Source organism: Oreochromis aureus, linkage group 22 (assembly GCF_013358895.1).
Source record: "Oreochromis aureus strain Israel breed Guangdong linkage group 22, ZZ_aureus, whole genome shotgun sequence".
NCBI classification, from domain to species: domain Eukaryota; kingdom Metazoa; phylum Chordata; class Actinopteri; order Cichliformes; family Cichlidae; genus Oreochromis; species Oreochromis aureus.
The window spans coordinates 15,647,954-15,674,416 of record NC_052962.1 but is presented as its reverse complement, the minus strand read 5'-3'; the positions used below and the strand labels follow the sequence as shown (position 1 = coordinate 15,674,416).

Below are 26,463 nucleotides of genomic sequence, written 5' to 3'. Positions count from 1 at the left end.
TGAATCTGTAAATCTCTCAAAATATACAGTCGATATTTTAAAACTCTTTTAAAGTTTAGTTCTCATTTTATTCTTCCCACAGAGTGGGCTGCAAGTGTGCGCAGTGTTTAAAGTTTAGCTCTGAAAGAAAGACTGTGAACAGAGTGTATATTTTTAAAAAGACATTTGGAAAATGTTTAACTTTAACTGTTTCATTACGGAGCGCCAGGAGTGACAAAATGAATTAATTATATACACCATTAAATCATTAATTAAATGTGTCAATAATTAATTAAAATTGAAATTAATTAATTAAATAAATATTTATAACACATTTAATTAATTATTGACATATTTAATTAATTATTTATTTGTTCGCCGCATTTTAATTAATTATTGACACATTTAATTAATTAATTATTGATGTATTTATTTAATTCAGTCCTGACCTCTGCCTTAATTTTATCTGTCAGCCTCACCCATCAAACTCAGGGGACGGTGTTAACGCTGCCACTGCAGCTTGTTTAACATCTGATTGGTTACAGTGCAAAGTAAGGTCGATCCTAGATAATCGATTGCTATGAGCTGGTGGTAGTGTGGGCTTGGGGCAGCTTGGTATCCCAGAATGCATTTCAAATCCCAAGCAGCAATGGTGCCGGTGCTCTAAACTGTAAATAAAGTTTTAAAATACCCCGTTTTTCTGTCACCAGCTACACTTTTAATAATGCTTAGCTGCAAATGCAGTGGCGTAATCGTCACATGTCTGGTCATCTTGTCACAGGACACAGACACTGTAATTGCTGACCTCATATCGAATGTGTACGTAGACTCAGGAATGTGTTTTAAATGAGCATCGTGCTGTACTAAAATCTCTGCGCAAACAGTGCCTGTCATTGTCACGGGAACATGCGTGTATTAATACATTTATTAAATCTATAAATGTTATTATACTTGATTCTAATCTGCTGCTGAGTCTCTTACCCTGATGGAAATGCAGATAACATAGAATATGCAAGAACACCTGGTCAGCCAATCACATTCTTTCCACTTTGATCTGCGACAAACTAAAGCGTTGATCTCTTTTACGACAGTGTTGTGTTGTACTGCTATATTTTTGTGTTCTTTATACTATAGAGTTCATGTCTCTGGAATAGTTGGCAGTAATAAGGATGATTTTCTGTAAAAGAATATCGATATGACCCGTGAATTAAATTCGTAGATGACCGTTAGATTAGTTTGATGCTGCCGACACTTTCATGTGACCGAGCTGGGAAACTCTGGGTTAACTTAGAAAGCTGAAGATATCGTGAATATGCTGACCTCGCTTCGTGGTGTACAGGGCTCTGAGGCAGCACCTGGACTGCCCGTTTACCCTCATGATTAATATTCACAACAAAAATATTAGTCGAGTGTTTCACAGTGTCTAACAAGCTTTGTACAGTTAAACCTAGCAGTTACTACATGATGGAAACACCAACGTTATCTCTTTTAATAAAGTTTATGCGTGTACACACAGGTCACGCTTATTATTGAACAAAAAACACAAAGATCAGATGTTAATCAGATTTATTTGCTCTCTCCTTAAAGATAATTTAATGTTAGTTATAATTCAGAATTGGCGACTGAAACAAGTATGACACATACGAACATCAGGAAATAAAGACCCGATAGATATAACCTCAGTAAATAAAGTTGGTGCACAGTCAGTGGGGGTTATGACATTTCTGTACTGGGACCTGAGCTTTGTCGGCGGTATAACAGCTCGAGCGTTTGCGAGGCGAGCAGGTCTATCACACACTTTGCCGTGAGACTGGGCTGCACGGACATCTCCGAAATCGTCGAAGCACTTTTGCAAAGAGGCTCTTTGACAAACCGACCAGATATCTGAAGATTAAACCACTACATTCTCAGCTAAAAAAATATTAAAAGTGTATTTGGTGACACACAAACAGGGGTTTTCAAAGTACAGTTCAGTTAGTTTCCACATCCTGGTTGCTGGTGTGGAGAAACGCCCACCAAAAAGAATGGCCACCAGGCCAAAGCAATGATTTTGAGTCAATCAGAGTTAACCCCGCCCCCTGAGTTTGATGGGTGAGGCTGACCGATATTCATAAAAACACCCAGGGGTCAGGACTGCCAGATGAATTAAATAAATACATCAATAAATGATTAACTAAATGTGTCATAAATATTTATTTAATTCATTAATTCCAATTTTAATTAATTATTGACACATTTAATTAATAATTTAATGGTGTATTTAATTAATTCATTTTGTCACTCCTGGCGCTCCATATTTCACAAGTATATTTTTTGTTTCTGCCTTGTCATCTTTCAGTAGAACACCATTTTCACAAAATTTAAGTGACAATAATAAAGATTTAGGCAAGATTCATCTTTTGATAATGGCAGGAAATAGTTAATCTAGAATCATCTCTGGCAAGCTCTTTTCATCAGATATATTAAAAGTAAAACAGAAAGTGGCACATCATATTTCCCAGGTTTATGGCCCCCATGTGATAAAATCTGCAGAGGCTAAGATAGCTGGAAGGCCACTGTGCTATTACTGCTTTCTGACAAATAAAAAGAGGGTTGCATTCATCTTAAGTAGCATATTGCCTCTAGATTACATTTGCACTTACTAAAATACCGCATTGGGATGTTAGCAATGTGAAGAGCTGGATATGAAGAAAGGATGAAATACTTTAAAAGACACTACGAATCAAGTAAGAGAAGCAAAAATAAATACATAAAAAGATTAAGCTCATTCATTCATCAGGTGACCATGTTAAGCCTGTTGTAACAGATCTGTTAAAGACTGAATCAATCAGCCCTTGTTATGCCCACTGTCTTTATTATTGTTATTAGTACTAATTTTTCTCATGTATAACTGTCGCTGTGTTGGTGAATCGGTGTCATTGTTTCCAGCCATCAGACAATATTCCTCTGTGCTGATCACCAGTTCACTCTGTACCAGTGGATCTGTGACTCCCTGCAATCACATGACCCTCAGTACTCCTGGAGTTTTCTGTCTCTTTTTGCTTCTCTTTTATTTGATCTGCGCGAAGAGCTATTTTCATCTGTGTTTCTGTCTCCCGCTCTCTGCCCCTGACTCTCATCTGTCGCTCCTCAGGACTTCTTACACTGAGGCTCCTATACCCCACTCAGACAGTGCACCATTCAAGCCCCATTTGGTCAGAATAGCTTCATAGTGTAATTCAATAAAGCTATGCTCTTTTCTGTCATCTGTTTCCATGACAATACCTTAGTCAGGGCCAACAAAGAGGCCATGAAAGCCTCATCATCAGTAATATTAGCTATAATAATGATGATAATGGTGCTCTTGAAATGCCATGCCTGTGATGATGATGGTAATAGCGATAATGGTCATTATTCCTGCTTTGTGTTAACCCCCCATCAATGCACAAACACAGCACCACCACCAGTGCACACATTTGAATCAGCAATGTTACTTAACGGCTCCACCTGTACATACCACGTGGATTTACGCTTTTCCCCATTGTGACCATCTCGCTGCTTTCATTTAATTATATTTTTGTGCATCTTGTGTTTTGTATGTTGGAAGCATTTTGTGATAAAGCGGTTTGTTAAAAGCACTCCATGGATAAACTTGACTTGTTTGACCTCAGAAATTGCTGTAATTAAGTCTACATAAAACTGTTTTAATTAACCATCACGTTGTGGAGCCCCTTCGGTGTTCTTCCTCATTCAATGATGTTTTTTATTTCTCCTTGGTGGTGTGATCCACCTCGACATTCTGTGTTGCCATTACAGATTAAGATCATTATTCTCTTTTTGTTACAGCCTTACCACCCATATTTTTCTTTTACAAAGCAGTATGCTTTAGCTGATGCAGATAAGTGAACTGAAAGGCACAATCTTTGTGCTGATAAATCGGTAACTGAATTTGCAATCTCCTCTGTCTATTTATCTTTGCAATCTAAAGTAGCTGGAGTAGTCTCAGTTTTTTGTTGTTGTTGTTGTTGTTGTTTTTGCAATCCTGCCTTGTGGGAAGACTGTGCAGAACTGTGGGAAGAAGTGCAATCTGTGACATGTAAGTGTGCAATCTGTGAGACTCAGTCCTCTCTCATAACTCATCTATGGATAATCCTATTAGTGGAAATATGAATAACTTCATATCTTGCATGTTTCAGTCAGAACTATGAAGATTACTGGAACTCAATCAGAAGTTGTTAAAGCCTTATCACATTCTAAGAGGTGTCATTTACTGGGCATTTATTCTTCATTGACTGGTTATAGTAATAGAAAGTTCAACCTTTGTTTAGTCAGATTGTTTTTTGTTTGTTTGTTTGTTTGTTTTTTAAAACTTACTGGTTGTTGCTTATCCTCTTCCAGCAGCCCATTGTTTGGGTCCTTGTCTTTGCAGCTTGCTGTCTGCTATCTTCTAGAGATCTTCACAAATGAAATGAACGCAAAACTTCACTATATATTACAAAGAACTTATACAAGTAATGCCATAAAGCCTTGTTATTAATAAACAATGATTAAACATTATTGCACAATTTTGCTGAAATATATTGACCCCCTTACTTTGCATTTAACAAGCAAGTAAGGCTTAGCTTTTGGACAACTCTAGAACAATCAGCTACCTGCAGGCAATCAGTAACGTCACAGGCCGGGGGTCACGTGACCAGTCAGCTGGTCTTCAGCCAGTCCGCCTGACACGCTACTGTTTACAAATCAGCGGAGCCCGAGTGAGCAGAATGAGGCTTCCTGCGTGATCGGAACAGGTACGTGAACAAAAACTGCTAACGTATTGCTTTTTGGTGTTAGTTCCCGAGCGTGCGACGCAACTTTGTCTTGTTTAAAGCAGAAGCTGTGTGTGTGTGTGTGTGTCGGAAGTAATAACAGGGCCCCGAGTTGGCTCGCTAGGCTAATGTCATATTAGCCTTCCTGCTTCCTGTCGTTTCAACTCATTTTCAGTCAACATGAAGAGCTTCAGCTGTCAGAGTAAGTTTAGTTCATATTTAGCTTTGTTAGCCGACGTGGGATACAAGCTAGCTTATCTGCTCTTTGGCGTTGTATTTTGTTTTTTAGCCCCCTCTGCTTCGATAATCTCTCTGGCAGCCTCCATCCGTGCTGCATCCCAGACGGACCCTGTGTACGTTTTACTTTAATTTGAACATACCTTGTCATTGATGTAAGTTACAATGTCAAAAAATGTGGGGGAAAAACAGCTAATCGTGGGTTTGCTAAGTGGAGGCGTAACTATGCGTGAAAGATTCAGTGACGAGTTCAGGGCAGTGCAGAGGTTTGGTAACAGCTAACACCACCTGCCTGTGCAGTTTCGTGTGATTTCACACATACTTCTCCAAACTGCCAAGATGAAGTTCAGTACAAATGTCCGTGTGGGAGTGTTTCTGCAGGATACTGTGGACTGCAGAAAGGCCTTTTGGACTGGAAAAGGAGACCCAGGGCTAGAAAGGAGCGAGACTCGGGACTTAAACACACCGCCTGCTAATAATATTGGAGGAAATGTTTAGTACTTGCTGACTTGAGTGTTTCTGTGCATTCAGAGTTTCGTTCCCGTTAGTGCAATGCTTCCTAGCTGTTGTTGTTGGTGATGGGTTTTTTGTTGTTGTTGTTGTTGTTGTTTAACTTGTGATCTTTTATATGAGGTTACATGTAAATGTCACTGAGTAGTCCAGGGAAGATGTCCCCTTAGTTTTATCTGAATAGCTTTTATCAGCCATAAGGCACTTTAGAAATGCCCATTTTTAGATTTACCTTGTGACTCTTTGTGGATGTCCTCTTCCCCAATGTTTCTAACGAGTTGTCCATTTCAATACAGGCAGATGTCTGTCAGATTTCATCTTTGGTAATTAAATCTTTCAGGACCCAGCAAGTTCTTGGCATTTTGCTAAGGTTAAGGTTCCAGGCATGTTCTCAGTCTCTTGCAGAGCATGTGACTATAAAGGCTCTTGAGCTCTCACTGTGTGCTGAAGTAGAGGCATGTGAGTTTGTTTAGCTGGGGTGTTTTGCTGTGGTTAAACTGCAATCAGCCGTCTTGACTGAAGCTGCCAGTGACAGTTCCTATAAGCGCTGTTTGCTGGATCCTCATTGAATATTCATCCTGTAAAAGCAGCTTCCCCCAAAATGAAACTGCTGAAGCTATTGTGGATCAGCTGTTACTGTTTATTAGTCCTTTTTTTTTTTTTTTTTTTAAACGTCTGGATTTGAATGCAAAATGATTAAAAAGCACATCCCCAAGCTGAGAGCAGAACTGTAGTTGCAGTTCAGTTAGATGTCTTTAAATGGAAATACTGCAGGCACTTCAGCAAAACATTTAATACAACTGACTAATCTGGGTTTAGTTTCCAGCTAGTTTAGCCTGGTGAACTTGGAACTATTTATTTATTTATTTATTTTCAGACATCAATCTGCAGAGTCCGATTTATAGCTTTGCGTGTTGAAGTTGCCACACAGCTCCAAGGTCCTGGGTTTGAATCCACCCCTGCTGGCCTTGGGCTTTATACAGTTCTCATGTTCTCCCCATCTCTCTGTGGGTTGTCTCCAGATACTCTGGCTTCTTCCCCCATAAATTAACCTAATTAATTTGGTTAACTAGTTAACCCTAGTTATTAAGTCAGTTAACTAAGAGCAATAAACTGGCAACCTGTTTAAGGTGTTAGAATAATATGTCTCTGATTACCATTGCTGGCTTTGATTTTGTGTCTTATAGGCACAACCAGAAATTGTGTAAGCCTTAAAAAAATGCAGCTTGGATGCTGCAACCATAGATGATAGAAAAGCTTACCATGAGGTCATTGATCAACTTCTGAGTTCTTTTGAGTTCTTGGGATTACCGTTTTCCCTCTCACTGTTTTTTGTTTGTTTGTTTTTTAAATGGACATGAAACACTTCATGTGTAACACCATGGAGCCCTGCTCTCAAAAACTGACATAGATGTAACCCTGTCTGCAAAGCTGCATTTAAGAAATAAGTGCTTAAAGTTTTTAAAACATATTTAGAGCCATGCCAGTACAGAACCTGACATCACTGGGTTGGTTCGTTGTTGTCAATAGACTTGCATACCGTTTTGTACCGTTGACTGTAACATTGAGTTTTAAGTTAAGAAACCAAGGACATACTGTCCACTTTCACAGTCTGTCTCTTTAGCAGTAATTTGCTTTTCGATGTATGGCTGTTATCAAGTAGAGCAGTTTTCCCATAGATTTCTATGTTTTTGCGACCACAGATATCACCATCTGGTGGTCTGAAGTTTGAATGCGGGTTGAAGGCACTTCAAAAGTTACATCTGTCTTTTTAATTGTCTGTCACTGAAACGCAAACTTAGCATTCCCTGGTACGCATTTCCAAAACAAGGTAATTTTGGAAACCACAAATAGTGGCAATTAGGCAAGTGGACAGGAATCACTCATTGTTCTGGTTTTAATTTTAATTTAAACATGTTCAACTCTGGGGATTCATTAACACTTCACAGCTCTCTGAAAGACAACCCGTGTGCTTCATCGAAAAGTTGCTTTGCTGTTGCCCAACTATCAGAGCAGACAGGCTTTCTCTGGAGGGCGGTAGTAAAGAGAGACTATCTAAAATGAGGCATTTCACACAGCTGGCAAAAGGAGGTTCTGCAGAAGTGTACAGTATGGTATGAAAACATGCCAAGATGTGGAAATCTGTTCTAGTGGACCCCAAAGATAAAATCATGAACCTATAATTGAGCATACTGTGGGCTCTATTTAAAATGTGATACTTCTTGGCTTAGATCAAATGGGAAGTGTTAGAGTCTGTGGTTTTTAAGCTCACTTTCAGACCGAATGTGTGTGATAGGAAATGAAAAGTGAACTGTTATGTTGCATGCGTTATGGAAGACTATTAAGGATTGAGGTTTAGAGTGAGGCTGTATGCTTAATTTTGAAATCATTTCAGTGTGCTTCCCACAGTCTGGGGCATCAGCATATCTCCTTTGAAATCCCATCTTGGGTAAGAATCTCGAGAAGCCAAATCCTAAAAAATCTGCAAAACTATCACAGGATGATGTCACTGCTACAGTTTGAGTTTAGCTTTGCAAGCTTTTGTTAGCGATTCCCAGTAAGTGATCTTCTACCTCCAAACAGATGGACTCACTGTTATTTGCCTGTTGATTTATTTATGCATTTCATTATGTATTGATTTGATTATTTCATGAAAGATTCGTGCTTTGAATTATTGAGGTGTCTCCAGGTGCCGTGGATTAAATTATGCAGAAGCTAATTTGCCTTGATTATTATGTAGTAAAGTTGGGATGTCATTTTACGTTCGACTCCGGGAAAAAGTAATGAAAGCAGCAGAAGGCTAAGAGAGGAGTCGCTTCAGGCAAGGCTGTGCTAACACGGCGAGGCCTCAAGACGAACACCCGCGTCATCTTTCACTCGCTCGGAAAGGCTTGCGGAGACACGCACATAAGATATGCCTATGCAAAGAACAAGTAGGGATGAGTGATCTCTAAAGTTTAGAGTCAGTTTTTACTTTTGGAAAGAAGAGACAAAGCGACAAATGTGACTACAAGACTGTAGGGAAAAGAATTTTCAAAGTACTTTGCATGAGTAATTTTGGTCACAGTGATCATATGAATTAATATTCTATGCAAGATGACTACCGCTTGTATTTGCATTCACTCAGGAGACTTTAAATCTTTCATGTCAATCTTTGAAAGCAAAAGATGCTATTATTGGAAACACCTATTCACACCATTCTTCTGGAGGGGGGTTGTTTTTTTTTTTTTCCCATAGTTGTGGACTGGTGACGATTATTTGATAGGATAATGGCCTTTTTAAGAGAGCAGGGAGGGGGGGGGGAAGCACACTGATTTAAGGAGAGCATTAGTCTTCGAGTAGAACAGATGTTCCCCGTGAAAACAGCCGCATACATTATGCATATAAAATAATTTCTATTTTGATGGTATGTGTAGCTAATTTATCAAGCAGTGTTTCATTCACATGGTTAATTGGTTTAAGAGATGCCTTTGTTGTGTTATTTCCACAATTATTAAATCGAAAGAAAACACAATGCTTTGTGGGCACGTGCTATTCTGTAGGCCTGTGTATTAGGCTAAACATATTCATAAACATGGAATAATCCCAAGCCGGATAAAGAACGAAGGCGGGATTGGTTAACCTAGATTGTGATGTCTCACAGAAAAAAGTAAACTTCTCTCAGAAGTTGGCAGCGAGTACTTGGCTCACGGTTTACCTGGTCGGGATATTAATAGTGAGGTTTTTTTGTTTGTGTTTTCTTGGAATGTTTTTTGCATTTTTTTTTTTTTTCTAAACGAATCCATCTTTCTGTCCTGGTAAACCAGTCAGTATGGCATTAAATCATTGGGAAATTTTTCTATTCATCCCCTCTTTTTAGATGAATCAATTAATGTATTTGTATGTGAAAAATTAACAGGGGGGGGGCAGCAAAGGAAAAGCTTCTCCTAACTTCACTTCTTCAAATTGTTTTCTTCGTATTATATGTTTGGTCCTTAATACGAAGCTTAATTTACAGTCAAAACAGAGAAAAACAATATTGCATTATTATCAAACGGAGATTAATTTGTGGTGTGATCAAAGAGGAAGTGCCTATTAAAATTAGAGTCCTATCCATCATCGCCTTGAAGGTTGTCTCTTTGTGAATCTCAGCACCACTTCCAACATTCCTCCTGCATTTGGATCGCTCCCCGGAAGTCCCGTCCTGACCGTTCGCCAGAGCTGATTTTTGTTTCAGAAACACTGCTGTCCGTGAGCCACGCGAAGACAAGTTTCTTCACATTAAACATCAGTAATTAATGCATTAATTTGCCTACTTAATGACCTCATTAGCTTCACCAGTTATGTTCAATGTATCACAAAGAGCACCGTGGAACATCAGGCAGCTCAAGTGCTTCTTGTTAATTTCAGCCATTCTTCACTGACTGTAATCAATGTCAGTGTTTTATTTTATGTTAAGTTGAAAGTAATAAATTCGAAAGGAGACTATGCCGTAGCCCTTTGTGCGATTGCCACAGTGTAGGAAAGAAACCCCTAAAAATACAACCCTGCTATTTTTTTTTCTTTTTTTTAAGCATTGCTTGAAACATGATAAACATTGACGTTTTCCTGACATACCACATTTAATTTACTATATAAAGCATATTTCAGTAGTTTTACTTGCTGAAAATCAGTATCAAACTCAAAAAAAGCTAATATTGATCAAGTTGCTCCTTCATGAAAATACTTTTTGAGAAATACATTTTTGGATTATACATCGCTATGAAATGCATCTGCAGTCATTTTAGTCTGGGTCTTTAGTGCTGGGTATTTCTACAGAGCATTTCTTCTATCAACTTCTTTTAATGTTCTTTCTATGCTGCCTACTTCTGCTCTACTGTATTATATTTCACTGAGTCATTTTTGGCCCCTTAGCAGCTTTGTCCTTCATTTCCCCTTTATTATCATTCCTTCTCCCTCTACTTGCAGAAACGATCCTTTCCTTCTGAGTCTCGACTGACGAGAAACACAAAGCTGTGACAGTAAGTACCGAGATCAAATGGTGTGCTTGGAGAAACTTTGCTGATTGCGGTGGACTGATTTGCTGCACTGTTATATAAAAAGAGGTCAGAGGCTACAATGTTCATGAAAAGTTGGCAAAGTCAGGACAGGTTCTGAAGCTGAAACTGAAGCTTTGTGTTCCTGTTAAAAGAAATAAGTTTAGTTTGTGCTTTAACACCAGGACTTTTTGGGAGATCATGTTCAGTTGTCTTTCCTGTGTATAGCTTTCTCTTTTTCACTCTTACCTGCTACCTCATTCTCCAGGTCCAGCTGGGTCGCAGTCATGCAGCATCCCAATTTTGAGACCCGCCATCCACTCCAGAGTGAGGATCATCAGGAGACAGGTTTTGACCCGCTCCAGAGTTTCAACAAGAATCAAAGCAGTATGTCAACTCTTCAGTTAAGACTTCCGAACCTTTGTTATAGATAACACCTGTAACCGTTTCCCCTTCCTTCGACCAAGACCCATATCATAATATACCAATGCTGCAGTCTTTTTGGGACTAACAGGCTCAACAACAATGGAGATGATAAGTTTAGGTTCATTCTGGAGATGATTAAAAAGAAAATTTTGAGCTGACTGAAGTGTGAGTCACAGATGTGGCTCGCGACGCCCCCAGGCTGAGTGTGTTTTTTATGTTTACGTGTGACTGAAAGAAAACGTTGGTGGCTGGCATGTTGTGGAACTGATGAATATTCATACTGAGCGTCCCTGTGGAGTGATCCACTCCTGTAACTAATGCTGATAGACAGCTCTCCAACTTGAATGCATGTTCACCTGCAGGCCAAATTAGACTTATTACGGCCAATAAAGAAGAAACCGAGTATGTTACTTTACTTCCTTTAATCAGCTTCTCTGCTCCCCTTTTTGTTCTACTGCATGCCTTGTAAAAGAATAACTGATGGGTTATTGTGATGCAGTAAAATTGTCAAAGTATGCCTTTTTGTTGATCTCTCATTGCCTCATCTAAAAAATAACTAAATAAAAAAAAATTGATTTCTGCTTTCACGCCCTAGCACTTGTTGTTTACATCTCCCCCTTGTGGCTGTGTCTGTTCTCATTAGGAGGATCTCTTGACAGCAGCACTTCGGAGTCTCATTCGACCTTTCTCTCATATAGGTGAGTTATTCCATTAATATCCTTTCATGGTGGTATCATGAACTCGTGGCCCACTTCTCTTAGCTTCTTATCTTCTTTGTTTACTGCTTGATGACACAAGATGCCCAAGTTGAGTTGAAGCTGGTAAATCCCCTCATGCTTTGCCTCCACCACCCCCTCCCCAATGCAGGAAAGAATGGGACGACTTGTTTCTCAACAGTAATTACCTGGCCAGGATCCGGCAGGCAGGCATCAATGGGCGGCTGAGGAGCAGCCGCTTTCGGAGTGTGTGCTGGAAGGTAACTGCCAGTTGGATCAAGCAGTCCTATCGAGTTTGATTAAGGGGGCTTTGGCAAATTCCCTGCCACAGAAAAGAGAAGTTCTGGTGGCTTACAGACTTTTTCTTCAGTGGATATAACAGCCTAGAGTGTAGTTCTGAAAGGGCTAGTGATTTCTCAAAGATGAACTCCTGTTGCATGGGCTGATATGTGCGTTGCATGTTTATAGCTGTACCTGGAGGTTCTTCCAGAAGATAAAGGGCAGTGGATAAACAAGACGAAGGAGCTCCGGGATCAATATGAGAAGATCAAGGAGATGGTGAGTGCACCCGTCTGTGGCCCGTGTGATAATAAAATGGTTCTAAGATATAAATGTTCTCCATTAACCTCACTACTCATTCATATGTACAATTTATAGCTGGTTATATCCTGAAACATGGAGCACAATATGCAGCCCATGAGGAAAAAACTGATCAGATCATCAAAGGTTGTAACTAATTGTCGTGCATTGTTGTTGTTTTTGTGTTTTTTTTCTGTCACAGCACATCACCAACCCCCGCAAGGCCGCAGGCCAGCAGGACCTTGTGATAAACAACCCACTGTCCCAGGATGAGGGGGTGAGTTTTCGACCCTGACACTTTGATACTTTGTGACCTTCTAATAATTATTGATACGGTCAATGACTTATTGGTTTTTAACATATAGATTTACACACTATATTGTCATTGTAATGACAGCAATCTCTTCCCTTGATTTTTCTGAATGTCATGGGTTTTTTTTGTTTTTGTTTTTGTTTTTTTTTTGTCACATCCAGAGTTTGTGGAATAAGTTCTTCCAGGATAAAGAGCTGAAAGGAATGGTCAAGCAGGATGTGTTGAGAACGTAAGTATCTCTGTTACTTTTTGCTTATTTATTTTTTGCTTTCTGTTATTAACATGGCAGGGGAAAAAAATCCATGCTCTTTTTGTATTTGGATTAGATTCCCTGAGATCCGATACTTCCAGGATGAAGATGTGAGGACCAAGCTGACTGATATTCTCTTCTGTTATGCCAGAGAAAATGAGCAGTTACTTTACAAACAGGTAACATTCAACATCATCCCGTGTGTTTGTCCAACAAGCTCACACAGAACAAAATGCCTTTGTAACCTAAGCATTATAAGTGTCTGTAGCAGGTGCCAGCCTGTGAATAGATGGCCAGCGTAGCATCTTTTTTGCAAACTGGAAGTGACACGTGGCTGAGCAGTGGCTAACAATATCTAAATTAAACCTGTCATCACAGATTAGAAACCTCGTGCATCACTATTAAAGAAAGACTGACCACAAATGAACTGTATTTGTTTCCTCTCCCTTCTGCCTTTATGCATCTTACATTCCCTCTGCCTCTGTCTGCTTTTCTGTCTGTAGGGGATGCACGAGTTGCTGGCTCCCATAGTGTTTGTGCTGCACTGTGACCATCAAGCCTTTCAGCATGCCAGTGAGACGGCCAGCCCCAGGTCAGTTTGTATTTCACTGAAAAGCCATTAACACCTTCAGACCTGCTTTTCTGATGACAACATATTTTTTTGTATTTATTTGACTAAAGATTAAATTGAAAAATTCTTACTTTTTTCAGTGAGGAGATGAAGTGTCTGTTAGACCCAGTGTACCTCGAGCACGATGCCTAGTGAGTATCAGCCGAACAAAAGGGTTCAGAATGAGAAATGTTAGTACTTTAAAAAAAAATCTCACTACATTTATCTTTGCTTCTCTCTGTAGTGCCATGTTCTCGCAGCTAATGGAGACAGCAGAGCCGTGGTTCTCCAGCTTTGAAAGGGAAGTGAGGAAGGTCGGTTCTAATTTGAAAAACTACTTTTGACACTGAAATTGATTGTGCATTGTAACACAATACCAGCTGATTGCACTGTCATGAAGACATGACATTATATTAACGCTAAATTACAATGTTGAAGAGCTCAGTCCTGGTTAATTTGACCACTCAGGTGGTTACCATGGTAACAGCAATTGCATTTTTATTACTATAGTGAACATAGGACGAGAGGCTTCGTTGTCAGAAATGCAGACGAGCAGCTGGATCTGTTTGATGTACCCAAACGATTTGTGGCACAAGTGCAGGAACAAACAGAAACCATGATTATCGTTGACTATCAGTCAAATTGTTACTTTAAACACTGAACAAAGTCCTGCCACCTAAAACACTTCATGTTTTGGGAACTTTTTTATTAGCTTTTTATCTTTTTCCTCTCCAAATTAAGCAGACAGTAGAGGCTCTTCAAAGCTCTTAAAGACAAATTTGCAACATAAGACTTTATACAGTCATGGATATCTAATCAGCCAGTGACATGGAAGCAACTTGGTGCAATTAGGTTTGCAGACATTGTCAAGTCGACCTGCTGAATTTCAAATGGAGAATCAGAATGAGGAAGAAAGGGGATTTCAGTGACTTAGAACATGATGCCAAATGGGCTGGTCTGTGTTTCAGAAATGGCTGCTCTGCTGGGATTTTCCCACATGCCCATCTCTAGAGTTCACAGAGAATGGTCTGAAAAAGAGAAAATATCCAGTGAGCAGCATTTCTCTGGGCAATAATTTCTTGTTGACATCAGAAGAGAATGGCCAGACTGCTTTGAGCTGATGGGAGGGAAACTGTAGCCTGGTTCGAAGAGTCTCCATTTATGCTGCAACATTCAGATGGTATGCTGTTTCATGTTGGTGTAAACAACTTGCAAACATGAATCTATCCCACCATCTAAGAACAGTTTAGTGTGGGGAATTTGTTTTTTTTGTTTTTTTGTTTTCTTTGTTGCCTTTGGGCCAGTGTCATTGCGAGCATCACTTAAAGTCTACAGCCTCAGTATGGGCACAATGTGTCGATCTTCTGACGACTGCTTCCAGCAGCATAAGACATCATGTGACAAACCTCAGCCCATCTCAAACTGATGTCATGACCATGACAATGACTTCACTGTCCTCAAATGCCCTCCAGTCACCAGATATCATCCTATCCTGTCAAAATGAATCAAAAGATCTAATAATTAAACTGCACCTTATTGAATCAAATAAAGTAAAGTGAGTATACTTAACAAAACTCAGAATAGCATATCCTCCCAAAAGGACACTGCAGCTCCTCATTGTTGCTGATGTACCTCATTTATGTTTGCATGAAGATATTTCAGTTGTGATGGAACAATCTGCTCCCCCAGGGTAAAGAAGAAATGCTGACCACCATCCCATTCGCTCGACCCCAGGATGCAGGTCCATCTGTTGCCATAGTAACCAAAGTCAACCGCATCCAGGACCAGCTGGTGAAGAAGCACGATATAGAGCTGCACATGCACCTCAATCGGCTGGAGATCGCCCCGCAGATCTACGGGATGTCAGTATTTACACCTTTGGGCAGTCTGACTTTTTTTTTTTCTCCTTTTTCCTGATCCACTGCTGGACACAAATGCAGTAAAGCTTGTTTTCTGTGTCTTTAGCCGGTGGGTTCGCCTGCTGTTTGGCCGGGAATTTCCTCTTCAGGACCTGCTGGTGGTGTGGGATGCTCTTTTTGCTGATAGCATCACTCTGGACCTTGTGGACTACATCTTTGTGGCCATGCTGCTCTATATCCGAGATGCTCGTACGCTCCATTTATTACTTAAATAATCCAATAATGCCATGTGTTTTCTTTGTAGCATGTAATTTCGTAAGACATACATAAGTGGAAGAATGTGATTTACTCCGGCTCATTTAGTTAGACAGACTTATATTGCTTTGGACTACAATTGATCTTTTCATATACATAGCATATACAAGCAGAACTGCGGTTTAAGTGCTTTTGTTATGCCAATGAGCCAAAATAATGTAACACAATGTAATTTCAGTCTGCAATTAATGAAGCTTGTCCATTCACACTTTTTTATATATGAAAATAAGTCTGCAGCTTCTTTTTTTATAGTCTTATATTTTGTGGACTTTTTTTGTTTAGCTTTGTTTTTCTTGGAATGCAGAGTCTAGTCTGTGACAAATAGGTCAAATAAGAAACACTAAGGAAGTGAGACTACAGCTTGAAACACTCTTGGTGATTCACACTTGATTAAAGCAAAACACAAGCTGTTACCAGATTTTTATTTTTTTTTTTAAGATTCTTCTTAAATCTGTTTTTCTTTTTTTAGTCATTGCTAGCAACTTCCAGACATGCCTGGGCCTTCTAATGCACTACCCCCCAATAGGAGACATCAACTCTCTGCTGCAAAAGGCTCTGTTCCTTCGAGATCCCAAAGTAAGTTATTATACCAGCGTAATTAACTAGAGAAATAATACATGTTGGTTTTGTTGATATAATTGACAATTGGTGATATAAGTCTCTGTGAAAGTGCTGATGTGTGTTATGCACTCATGTGTCTCTTTCACTGTCGTAACTGGTCACACGTTAAAATGGGGAAGAGAGAAAGAGACTCCTGATCAAAATCAGAACAAACTTACAGTTAAACAAGCTCTCGTCTAGCAGCTTTTACCAAGTACTTACTGTAAAGGCGATGCCTCACTCAAAACAATTTGCCTTGTTTTTTGGTTGTCATTTTTTTCCCCCTCACAGAGGAAGTAGAAGTTTTGCAGAAGTGAAAGACTCATATGCACAGTGGGCTAAAATCCTCAAGCAACACGCTTTTAGCAAGGAACAAAAATGTTTTGTGGTGTTGTTGTACTCTCAGAAAGTGCTTGGGTGTAAAAAGTGAAGTTAAAATTGGCAGAAAGTATTTCAGTTTCTCATGCTTGAGAGGTTACGTGTTAATGTCGGGGCACTTACAGTAAATACAGGAAGCGCAGGTGTAGTCAGTGAAGCGGTCACTGCAGTTAATGACAAGAAGTCGTAGCACAAATATAAGTGCATTTTAATCTTTGTGTGTAACAAATACGCCTCTGTGTTTATGTTTGTGTATGTTTAATGTACAAATAAAACAAATTAATCTTAAACTAGCAACCCTTGCATATCAGAGTTTATGGTTGGGTTAGTTAATGTTCAGCTCAGCAGTGCATGTTTGATGGTCTTTGCCAGAGCACTTCACTTGTTCCACATTTTGTCATGTTTACAGCCTTATTTAAAATGGATTAAATTCATTTTTCACCTCAAAGTCCTAAATACAATACCCCCTGATGACAAAGGGGAAAACATTTGCTTCACATTCTTGCAAATTTATTAAAAACAAACATACAACATGTATATAAATAGGCACACCCTTTGCTTAATATTTTGCTGAAGTACGGTTGGCAGCAATTACAGGCTCAAGTCATTTTTAGTATGGTGGTATAAGCTTGGCACACCTGTTTTTGGACAGTTTCTCTCATTCTTCATTGCAGAAGCTCTCGAGCTCAGGATAGGGAGCATCGGTACACAGCCATTTTCAGATCTCTCCAGAATGTTAAGTCGGTTGAAGTCTAGGTTCTGACTGGAACATTAACAAAGGAAAGAGACACCCCCCCCCTTCCCCCACCAGTCTGAGGTCTAAAGTGCTCTTGAGCAGGATATCATCAAGGATGTCTTTGTACATCACTGCATTCATCTTTTCCTTGACCCTGAGTAGCCTCCCAGCTCCTGAAAAACATCCCAACGGCCTGATGCTGCCACCAACGTGCTTCATTGTAGGGATAGTATTGGTCAGCTGATGAACGGTGCCTGGTTTCCTCCAGACATGACCCTTGGCATTCAGCCCAAAGAGTTCAAGCTTGGTTTCATTAGACCAGAGAATTTTGTTTCTTGTGGTCTGAGAGTCTTTCAGGTGCTTTTTGCAAACTTTAGGTGGGCTGTCATGTGTCTTTTACTGAAGATTGGCTTCTGTCTGGCCGCTCTGCTACAGGCTTGATTGGTGGAGTGCTGCAAATTGGCTGGGCGGCCAGTTATAGGAAGAGTCCTGGTGGTTCCAAACTTGTTCAATTTACAGAGAATGGAGGCCACTCTGCTCACTGTGACTTTCAATGCTGCAGAAACTGTACTCTTCCCCAGATCTGTGCCTCAATACAATCCTGTCTCTGAGCTCTACAGACAGTTCTTTGGACTTCATGCCTTAGTTTGTGCTTTGAAATGGGCTGTCATCTATGGGACCTTAAGTAGACAAATGTGGGCCTTTCCAAACCATGTCCAGTCAACAGAGTTTACCACAGGTGGACTCTAGTGAAGTTGTAGAAACATGTGGCAGATGATCAGTGGAAATGGGATGTACCTGAGCTCAACTCTGATGATAAAGGCTGTGGGGAAAAAAAAAAAAAGAAACTTCCAATGTAAAATTCCTGTCCTGAGTTTGATTATGAAATTCCTAAAATGGCACAATGATGCAACTGCAAGACAGTTAAAGTGAAAACAGAAGTTCTTGTGCACTTGGTAAATGTGAAACTATGTGAAGTGCAAAACTCTGGTCTAGTTTGGAAATCCAAAAAAGACCTGATACATTTTTGCCAGGATTTTTCCAGCCCTGACCATACTTTTCCTGTCATACGCTTGTTTCTTTCCTCCTGCTGTCTTTCTGAATTTTGCTCACTTAACCAGAGGTCTGCTGTGCTGTTACTTCTCCCATGCAGAACATTTGTAGTGGTCCCGTTTTATTTGCATGTAAGCTCAACGTTGCTGTGTGAACAAGTTAAATCTGACAGCACGGAGTCTTTGACCTTAGTGAACACCTCACCTAAATTATCTTTTGTTCCTCGTCCAAATTCATTGACCTGTATACTCAACAACTCCACCAAACTCCTGTTCACCACTCTCCTGAGATGAAATTTCAGGAAGGTGTTGATCTGACATGACAGTGTTACCCCCAGGTGAGCAGCCATGTCACACCAGGTCAACATCAGATTTATACCTGGAGGGTGGTTGGGGGGGGGGGGGTTCATCCCTAATAACAGTGCAAGAAGGGGCATGGTGGAGGTTTGTTGCTCATAAGTACTGACTCAGAAACATATATTGACTTATTTATGTAGTCATGCATGTGCACATATTTTCGGTTCACTTGTTTACACTCTGACTTTACTTGTTTGTTGTGCACAGCAGAGGTTTTTAATCTGTCTTGATAAAGTTGTTAACTATAAAAGTTTAAGCATAAGTTATTGTTTTTGTAGAACAACCCGCGACCTGTGAACTACCACTTTCAGCAGAACCTGGATTACTACAAAACAAAGGGAGCTGACCTGATGAACAAGACACGGTAAAATAAGGCACAGCCTTGTCTTTGAATGGACCTGACATTGCACACACATGGATATAAACATATGGGACATGCATGCATACATAAATACATTTTGGACAAAAATGCATGTTTCCAATTCAAAATTAATTGGACAAACTAAGATATTTTTAAATATAAGGATTGTTTTTAATACTTGGATAAAATTCCTTTGCAGTCAAAGACTGCCTGAAGTTTGTAACCCAACACATCACCAAATGCTGCTTTTCCTCCCTTGAGATGCTCTGCCAGGTTTTTACTGCAGTCGCCTTCAGTCGCTGCTTGTTTGTGGGTCTCCATTTAATTTTGTATTTAATAACTGAAAGGTTATTAGGTTGTGATCAGGTGACTGTCTTGGTATTCTTTAGATCATTATCCATTTGCATTGTAAAGCACCATCTGATCAGTCATGCTGCTTTTATTTGAATCTTATCTGGGAGCATCGCCCTGTGGTGAAGTTCAGACCAAAGAAAATGAAAATTTTGTTTTTGTCCAGAAAATCATGGACTCAACTGTATCACATACAATATGGGTTACATTAGTGGCTGTTGATAAAAATTGCTTTAGTTTAGTTCTGTGCAAGTAATCCCAGTGAGCCAAAGGTTCAGACTGCTGTTTCAAACTACCCTCCCCTCTATTCTGGGCTCTATATGATGCCCATGAGAGTTTGCAGAACTTTGAGCCTTCAAACATAAATGAGAGACCGGTTCATTTGGCTCAACCGTGGCTACAGTTTTCAGTATTTATCATTATTTATATATTCACATTAAAAATATGTCTATATGTATAAAATGCTAAAATCTCTCCTGCACTGATCGTTATGTTTTATTAAAGCATAACCTTACCTTGTAAGTCCACTCGCCAGCAGTTATTTTATTTCCTGCCTTCTATTCAGACATATTCTTGCACATGAGCACATTCTTTAGATCAATGAAATTGTATAAAACTAATATAAAATAAGCAGTGTTTGTAGGCTCCCTTGTGTGCATGACACAAGAATGCGGTCATTAAAAAAACAGCTCAGATGAGCTGTTAGAGATCAGACCTCCACTCGGAGCATTAAAGTTTTATAGGGTCTAAAACTACCTTAAGATCTGCAGTCGTTAATATTGAGAACCTGATGTAAATTTATGTTATTGTGCCGGGTAATCCAGGTTTTAAATTCTGGGATAACTGTTTTGCATTCAAGAATTGAGCGCCAAAAAAAACCTCTCATGAGCCATTTTATAGCATTTCTTGTGTCTTTGAGACTTCTCAGGCTAATCCCACATCTCTGGAAGCAGGGTTTAATTTTTATATCTTATAAAATATAAATCTCTGGATACCTTGAAGGTAGAACATTTGTTAAAGAATGCTAAAAGTAGTAGTTTGGAAAATTTTCTGGTAAAGACAAGATCAGGTGAAGTGTCTCATATCCTTTTCTTTCTAGCTCTGGCTCTACAAAAGCCGCTCCACTCAACATCAACAAGGTCTCCAGCAGTCTGCTCAACTTCGGCAGGAAGCTCATTGCTCCAGCCATGTCTGGTGCGTCTATTTCACCAATCAACAGCGAGGTACACTCCTCCTCTTCCTCCTCCTCGTCCACCTCCCCGGCCTCGGCCCCTACGCCCATCTTACCACACCCGCTGGCAGATCCCTCAGCTCCGACGCAGACCCAGGGCCAGGCCCAGACTCAGCACTATCGTCTGCTCAAGTCTGAAAGCATGCCTGTCCACCTGAGCAAAGGTGAGCACGATGAGTCAAAACAGAAATGTTCTGGATTTGTTGCAGGACAGATGTGACATCACATCCTTCTTACCATCTACTAGTTGGTGCATTATGTACCCGGAGAATTACCCTTACACCCTTTTTAACACTGGTTGTTGAAGTTTGTTCAGCCTTTTGGTTTGTGTGGTTGTGGCAGCATCAGCTTTGACTCTCCTGTCTGTTAGATGGAGTTTCAGGTGGAGTGTCTCAGGTCTCAGCCCAGACTCACAGTGACACACAAGGTAACTGCTGTCATGGCAACTGCTTGTGTGATATGCCCGCCCCTATTTGTCCGTGCTTTCATCACTGCCGGCCCATTTCTAAGCATCCTGCATGTTGTACGCCGTTTGCTCACCTGTCCCTGCTGCTGGTGTGCCGAATGTTACCATAAACAGACATGAGTGTGTGCTGCATGTGATTTTCAACTGTGACCACCAGAGGGAGATCACAGCTCGCTGCATCAGTGCAGATGATGGCATAGGCATCACTGGTGAGCTGCGACCTCTCTCGTCAGTAGTGCTAAGATTGTCCTTTAAAAAACTGTCAGCGAGTTCCTGTTGTTGCATCACTGTAAACCCCTATTTGTCCTCTGAGTGTGTGTGTGTGTGTGTGTGTACCAGCTTGCTTTTTTCTCTGCAGTGACAAAGAAAAATGCAAAGAAATTGTTTATCTAATGACTCATTATAGACCAACAGATTTGCAGTCAATTAATAACTGCAAAAGTCTGTTATTAATTGATTACTTACATTTGCATTTAATTGCTACATTAATGAGCATCATTCTCTGAGCAGCAGGGTCTGCGCCTCTACAATCAGCTCCTGCTTTGCTCTGTGGTGGGGCGCACTGCTGCAGATTTGCATTATCTAAAAACAGATGATGACATGAAAGCTAAAAACTCTAGGAAAGGAAATATAACAGACAGACTCATTAGCACCACTAGACACTTTTATTTATTTATTTTAGATGCACTTGGGGGAAAAAAATCATTTATCATTTAAAACACAATGTATGTGTGTTCTATTTGTGAATTCATGTATTCATGAGTTCACAATTTCTACATCTCATTCAGCACTGGGGAAAAAATCTGCAATTCCAGCTTCACAGTCCAGATTTCAGAGTCTTGTCTTGCACTTATCTGTAATTTAGAAAGATATTAAACAGCTATTTATGAGATTTGGCCTCCTTAAATGGAGTTCTTCATAGAGTTTAAAGGAACAATAGTTTCTTTCATGTTTATTTCCTGTGCAGGTTGTTCTCCCGTAAATTCAAATAAGGTGACGTCCATAGGTTTTTAACTTCCTAGTGTTACTAATAAAAATGTCTGTCTGTGCTTCTTAGGCCAAAGCTCAAGGACGGTCAGCTCCTCTACAAGCATAGAAAGCCTTTCCGGTGGCCGTGGTCAATCCACCGCCTCCCCGCCTCTTCCCCCATCCAGAGGGAGTGATGTCAGCACTTCATCCCCGCCCCTCTCCGCCACCAAGAAGGAGTCCTTCTTTAACATCACTCGCTCGCGCTCCCACAGCAAGACTATGGGCAAGAAAGAGATGGTAAGTCTTTTTAAATTGTCTTTCTCACATTTAATTTTCTCTCACAGCTTTAACTATAATCCCTTCTTTGTGGGGTTTCCTTCAGTTTCCAATTTTCTCTGTTTGTGTTTGTGGGATCAACAGGAAGAAGACCTGGAAGCCCAAGTCTCTTTCCTGCAGGGCCAGATCAACGACCTGGAGGCCATGAGCAAATACTGTGCTAAGATGATGAACACACACATCTGTAAGTTCAGCCACACATGGTCACATGCTTTAAAAAAGCATTCAGTCTAATTCCACTCATGCGTCAGCGTCTGCTGCAGGTTATATTTTTGTCTAACTTAAATTTGTAAATTTGCAGATTTCTAATTTTACTAAAAATTTACTGACAATAATAATACTGTTTATGTTTTCAAATGGTAATATAGTGAAGTAGCAGCTGTTTTGATTTTTGTGGCCGATCAGTGCCTGACCACTTATTGTTCCTCTAGGTAAAATCCAGGAAGTGATTCTCCAAGAACACCTCGAGAAAGAGGATGAAGTCCTGGTCTCACTGGCTGGACTCAAACAGGTGACTGTGTGAGCAGATGCTATAAGTGTGTATTCATTTTTGTGATGTCCCTTTATAATCATATTTACTAACTCATCTCTGTGACCTTCCCTGTCAGATTAAAGACATCCTAAAGGGGGCGCTGCGCTTCAACCAGAGCCAGCTGGAAGCTGAGGAGAATGAAGAAATCACCATTGCTGACGATCACTACACGTCCACAGCAGCAGCAGGTGAAACTGTTCTAAGCACCAGCAGCCTCCACAGTGGCCAGCAACAGCAGGCAAACATCAGGCCGAGCAGGGACTCGGAGCTGGAAGGGAGCGCGAGCATGGACGAGAAGGAGGAGAAGGAGGAGGAGGAGGAGCAGGCCATGACACCACTTGATCAACAGGTCAGCATTTTTCCTGTCTGCGTAAATTGCTGCTCTGTACCTCTGCCAGCTGTATTGGCATCAAATATAGTTTAACGTTCACTCCATACAGGATTATGTTTCATCGTCTGTTCTGCTGTTTGACCCTTTGATCCAGGATTCATTCATTTTAAATCCTAATCCCTTTCATGTCTGCAAGTCTGTGTTCAGAGTGGTTTTGTATCTTTCCAGGATTATGGTGTGTCATGTTAAATCTGCTCTCCCAAGAATTATACCATTTCTGAATGGCGTGATCTCACACTTTGGGCATTTATGCAATTTTTTTTTTTTTAATTTCTTGTGTGCAGGTGGTGTCTTCTCTGGGCTCGGAGGGCAAAAACTGGGACGATTACATCCTTATTTCCCAGGACGGAGACCTGCAGGCCGAAACTGGAGGAAGGGCTGCATCTGAGCGCACTCCTCCAATCAGACGGGGGCGTGGCATGGTGCGGATGGAGCCTGAGGGTGCGGCTGGAACTTTCCAAGACCCCCTAATGGCAGGCACCACCTCAGGTTCCTCCAGCCCAGATGAAGGCTCCACCCACAGCAAGGACTCTGATTTTACCATCGTTAACCCGAACGACCTGTGAACGTGTTAAATCACCGCCCTTTTCCTTCACCTATACCCGTTCTGGTTCATATCCCATTCAGCGGGGTTTGATCAGAGAAAACTGACCTGGAATCGGAGAGGGGACTTTAGGCCGATGGTGGAGCGCCACTGAAACTGCTCTCAACGTAGAAATTGCACACATGGACTGTGACACTTGTGTCACAAATGCCCGATACTCTCTTTAATCTGTGCCACTTCAGTCCTGTCTGAGCTGATGCTGTATGCTGTCTCATCTCCTTATTATGCTGGGCCTTTTTAGTGGGTACAATCTAACCTCATCCGTCACTCATGATGATTTGTAGTTCCCTGTTCTACAGAGAGAGGGCGCCATTGAACTGCTTACCCTGTCACTACAAGATGACTCTAAAGAGTTGGACCTCATACTGCAGTTCACCTTCAGGAGGGGACTCCTTTTCTCTTACTGTAATGATTGAGAGTGTGGTGCTGTTGTTCCTCGTGAATGTGGAGCTCTGGCCATACCTCTGCCTGTGTTCTGTCTGCGTGTATGCCTGTAAAGAGGAAGCTCTCTGCTCTGGTACCCAAAGGAAAGAAGGATGGTGTCGTCCTGTCACTTGTTGAGGGCAGCTTTCTCCCCCCTCATAAACCAGTGCCTCTGACCGTTATTCTTCTCAGCCAAACAAAACCTAACTCTGTGATCTTGTTTTTTTTTTTTTGTTGTTGTTGTTGTTGTTCTTTTTTTTTTTTTTTTTTTTTTTTTTTTAAGAAAACACTTTTAAAGAAAACTGTGTTTTTGTTTTTAACCCTTTAGTGCTTTAATTTCCCTGGTGTATATGATTAAATTATGGAATAAATCTCCTTTTCCTTTGTTTTAAAATTGATTCCAATGTGGACAATTCAGTGTCGGTTATCTTTGCTCACATTACAGGTAAGTTGTTCTCGTGTTCTGTGGCAAAATTACGCAAAGCAGCACACAAAGAATGTTCCTCTATAGCTGCCTATTCAGCCTAATTAACTCTAGACCAATAAAACTACATTGCTCTTGCTAAAACGCTGAACTTCTAGTGTCTTCTTTGGGATTGCTTGCTCTCAAGACTTTGAGTTAACACATTGTCCTGCGGTAAAAACCAGACAGGAAGTGTGGGTAAATGGAGTAGGAGTATAACAACTGAACCGTGGATTCGCTGCTAATGGTATTTGTGCACGTATGCTGTGTGTTCTGAGTAAATTTTGCAGCGATATCAGTCTTTGTAGTTTATTTAAAAGCTGTTCTGGGGTTTTGGTTAAATAATGGTCTTCATCTCCAGATATTATTAATTGTTGCAAGAAGCTGTTACAGATGTTTTGGATGTTTTATAACATATTTAATTGCAAAACCATCCATACTTATAGGCTTACCAATGCTGCTGCTGTATTTCAGTGAAACTGAGAGATGAAGATTATGTCCAGGACAGTAAAGACTTGGATCTCGTGCAAATAAAATGTGCATTTATATGTACAAACACTACTAGGTTCACATTTACAACTGCTTGTTAATGCAAATATGTAATCAGCCAGTCACATAGCAACAACTCAATGTGTTTAGGCTCATAAATTTGGTCAAAATGACCTGCTGGAGTTCAAACCAAGCCTCAGAGTGGGCAAGAAAGGTGATTTGAGTTTGAACAGTTGTTGGTGCCAGATGAGCTGATCTGAGTGTTTCAGAAACTGCTGAGCTGCTGGGATTTTCCTGCACAACCATCTCCACACCGAAAAAGGGAAAAATATCCAGTGAGCAGCAGTTTGGGCAAAAAACTGTTGATACCAGCCGTCAGAGGAGAATAGCCGGACTGCTTCGAAATCAACAACTCAAATGACTATTTATTACAACCACAGCAATTTTTAAATGCACAACACGTTGAACTTTGATGTAGATGGGCTACACCAGCAGAAGGCCATAGCACTGTTGTTATGGTGTTAGCTAAGAAAAGGAAAGAGAAGCTACTTCTGTTCTCCAATCAGAGTGGAAAATTGGAAAAATGTTGCCTGGTCTGATGCCATGAATTCTACTGCAAAATGGTAGGGAGAGAATTTGCCATAAGTGACATGAAAGCATTGGTCCATCCTACTTCTTATCAATGGTTCAGGCTAGTGATGATGTAATGGTGTGACTGATATTTTCTTGGCACAGTTTGAGCCCTTTAGTACCAGTTCAGCATCATTTAAACCCCTGACTACTGCTGCTGACACAGCTATCCCTTTATGACTACAGTGTGACCATCCTCTGGCTGCTTCCAGAAGGATAACATGCCATGTCACAAAACTTTAATCTTAAACTAGTTTCTTGAGCATGACAGTGAGTTCAATGTACTCAAATGGCCTCCAGTCAGCAGATCTCAATCCAATAGAGCACCTTTGGGATATATTGGAATGGGAGATTCACATAATGAATGTGCAGCTAATAAATCGGCAGAAACTGTGTGATATCAATATGAACCAAAATCTCTGGCACTAAGATTTAAAGCAGTTGCTTTCCAACCCAGTACTAGCAAGGTGTACCTAATAAAGTGGTCATTAGTGC

General features: G+C 40.5%; 1 protein-coding gene across 3 annotated transcripts; it reads left to right on the top strand.

Annotated features, from left to right (window-relative positions):
• The first annotated feature begins 4,606 nt into the window (after positions 1-4,606).
• Positions 4,607-24,961, top strand: tbc1d5 (TBC1 domain family, member 5). 3 transcript variants are annotated; one of them, XM_031756066.2, is made up of 23 exons: positions 4,607-4,751; positions 10,464-10,516; positions 10,800-10,918; positions 11,601-11,655; positions 11,825-11,933; positions 12,142-12,231; positions 12,455-12,529; positions 12,727-12,794; positions 12,892-12,994; positions 13,319-13,407; positions 13,527-13,577; positions 13,670-13,739; positions 15,115-15,287; positions 15,391-15,533; positions 16,069-16,175; positions 19,001-19,086; positions 20,534-20,829; positions 21,036-21,092; positions 22,189-22,397; positions 22,521-22,620; positions 22,868-22,947; positions 23,045-23,317; positions 23,644-24,961. In XM_031756066.2, exons 3-23 carry the CDS (start codon positions 10,819-10,821, stop codon positions 23,923-23,925), a joined length of 2,616 nt encoding a protein of 871 aa, XP_031611926.2. In that variant the 5' UTR covers positions 4,607-4,751; positions 10,464-10,516; positions 10,800-10,818; the 3' UTR covers positions 23,926-24,961. The 3 variants fall into 3 exon arrangements, with proteins under 3 accessions (XP_031611926.2, XP_039461668.1, XP_039461667.1); XM_039605733.1 differs by lacking the exon at positions 4,607-4,751 and adding an exon at positions 4,833-4,971; XM_039605734.1 differs by lacking the exon at positions 21,036-21,092.
• Positions 24,962-26,463: the final 1,502 nt, after the last annotated feature.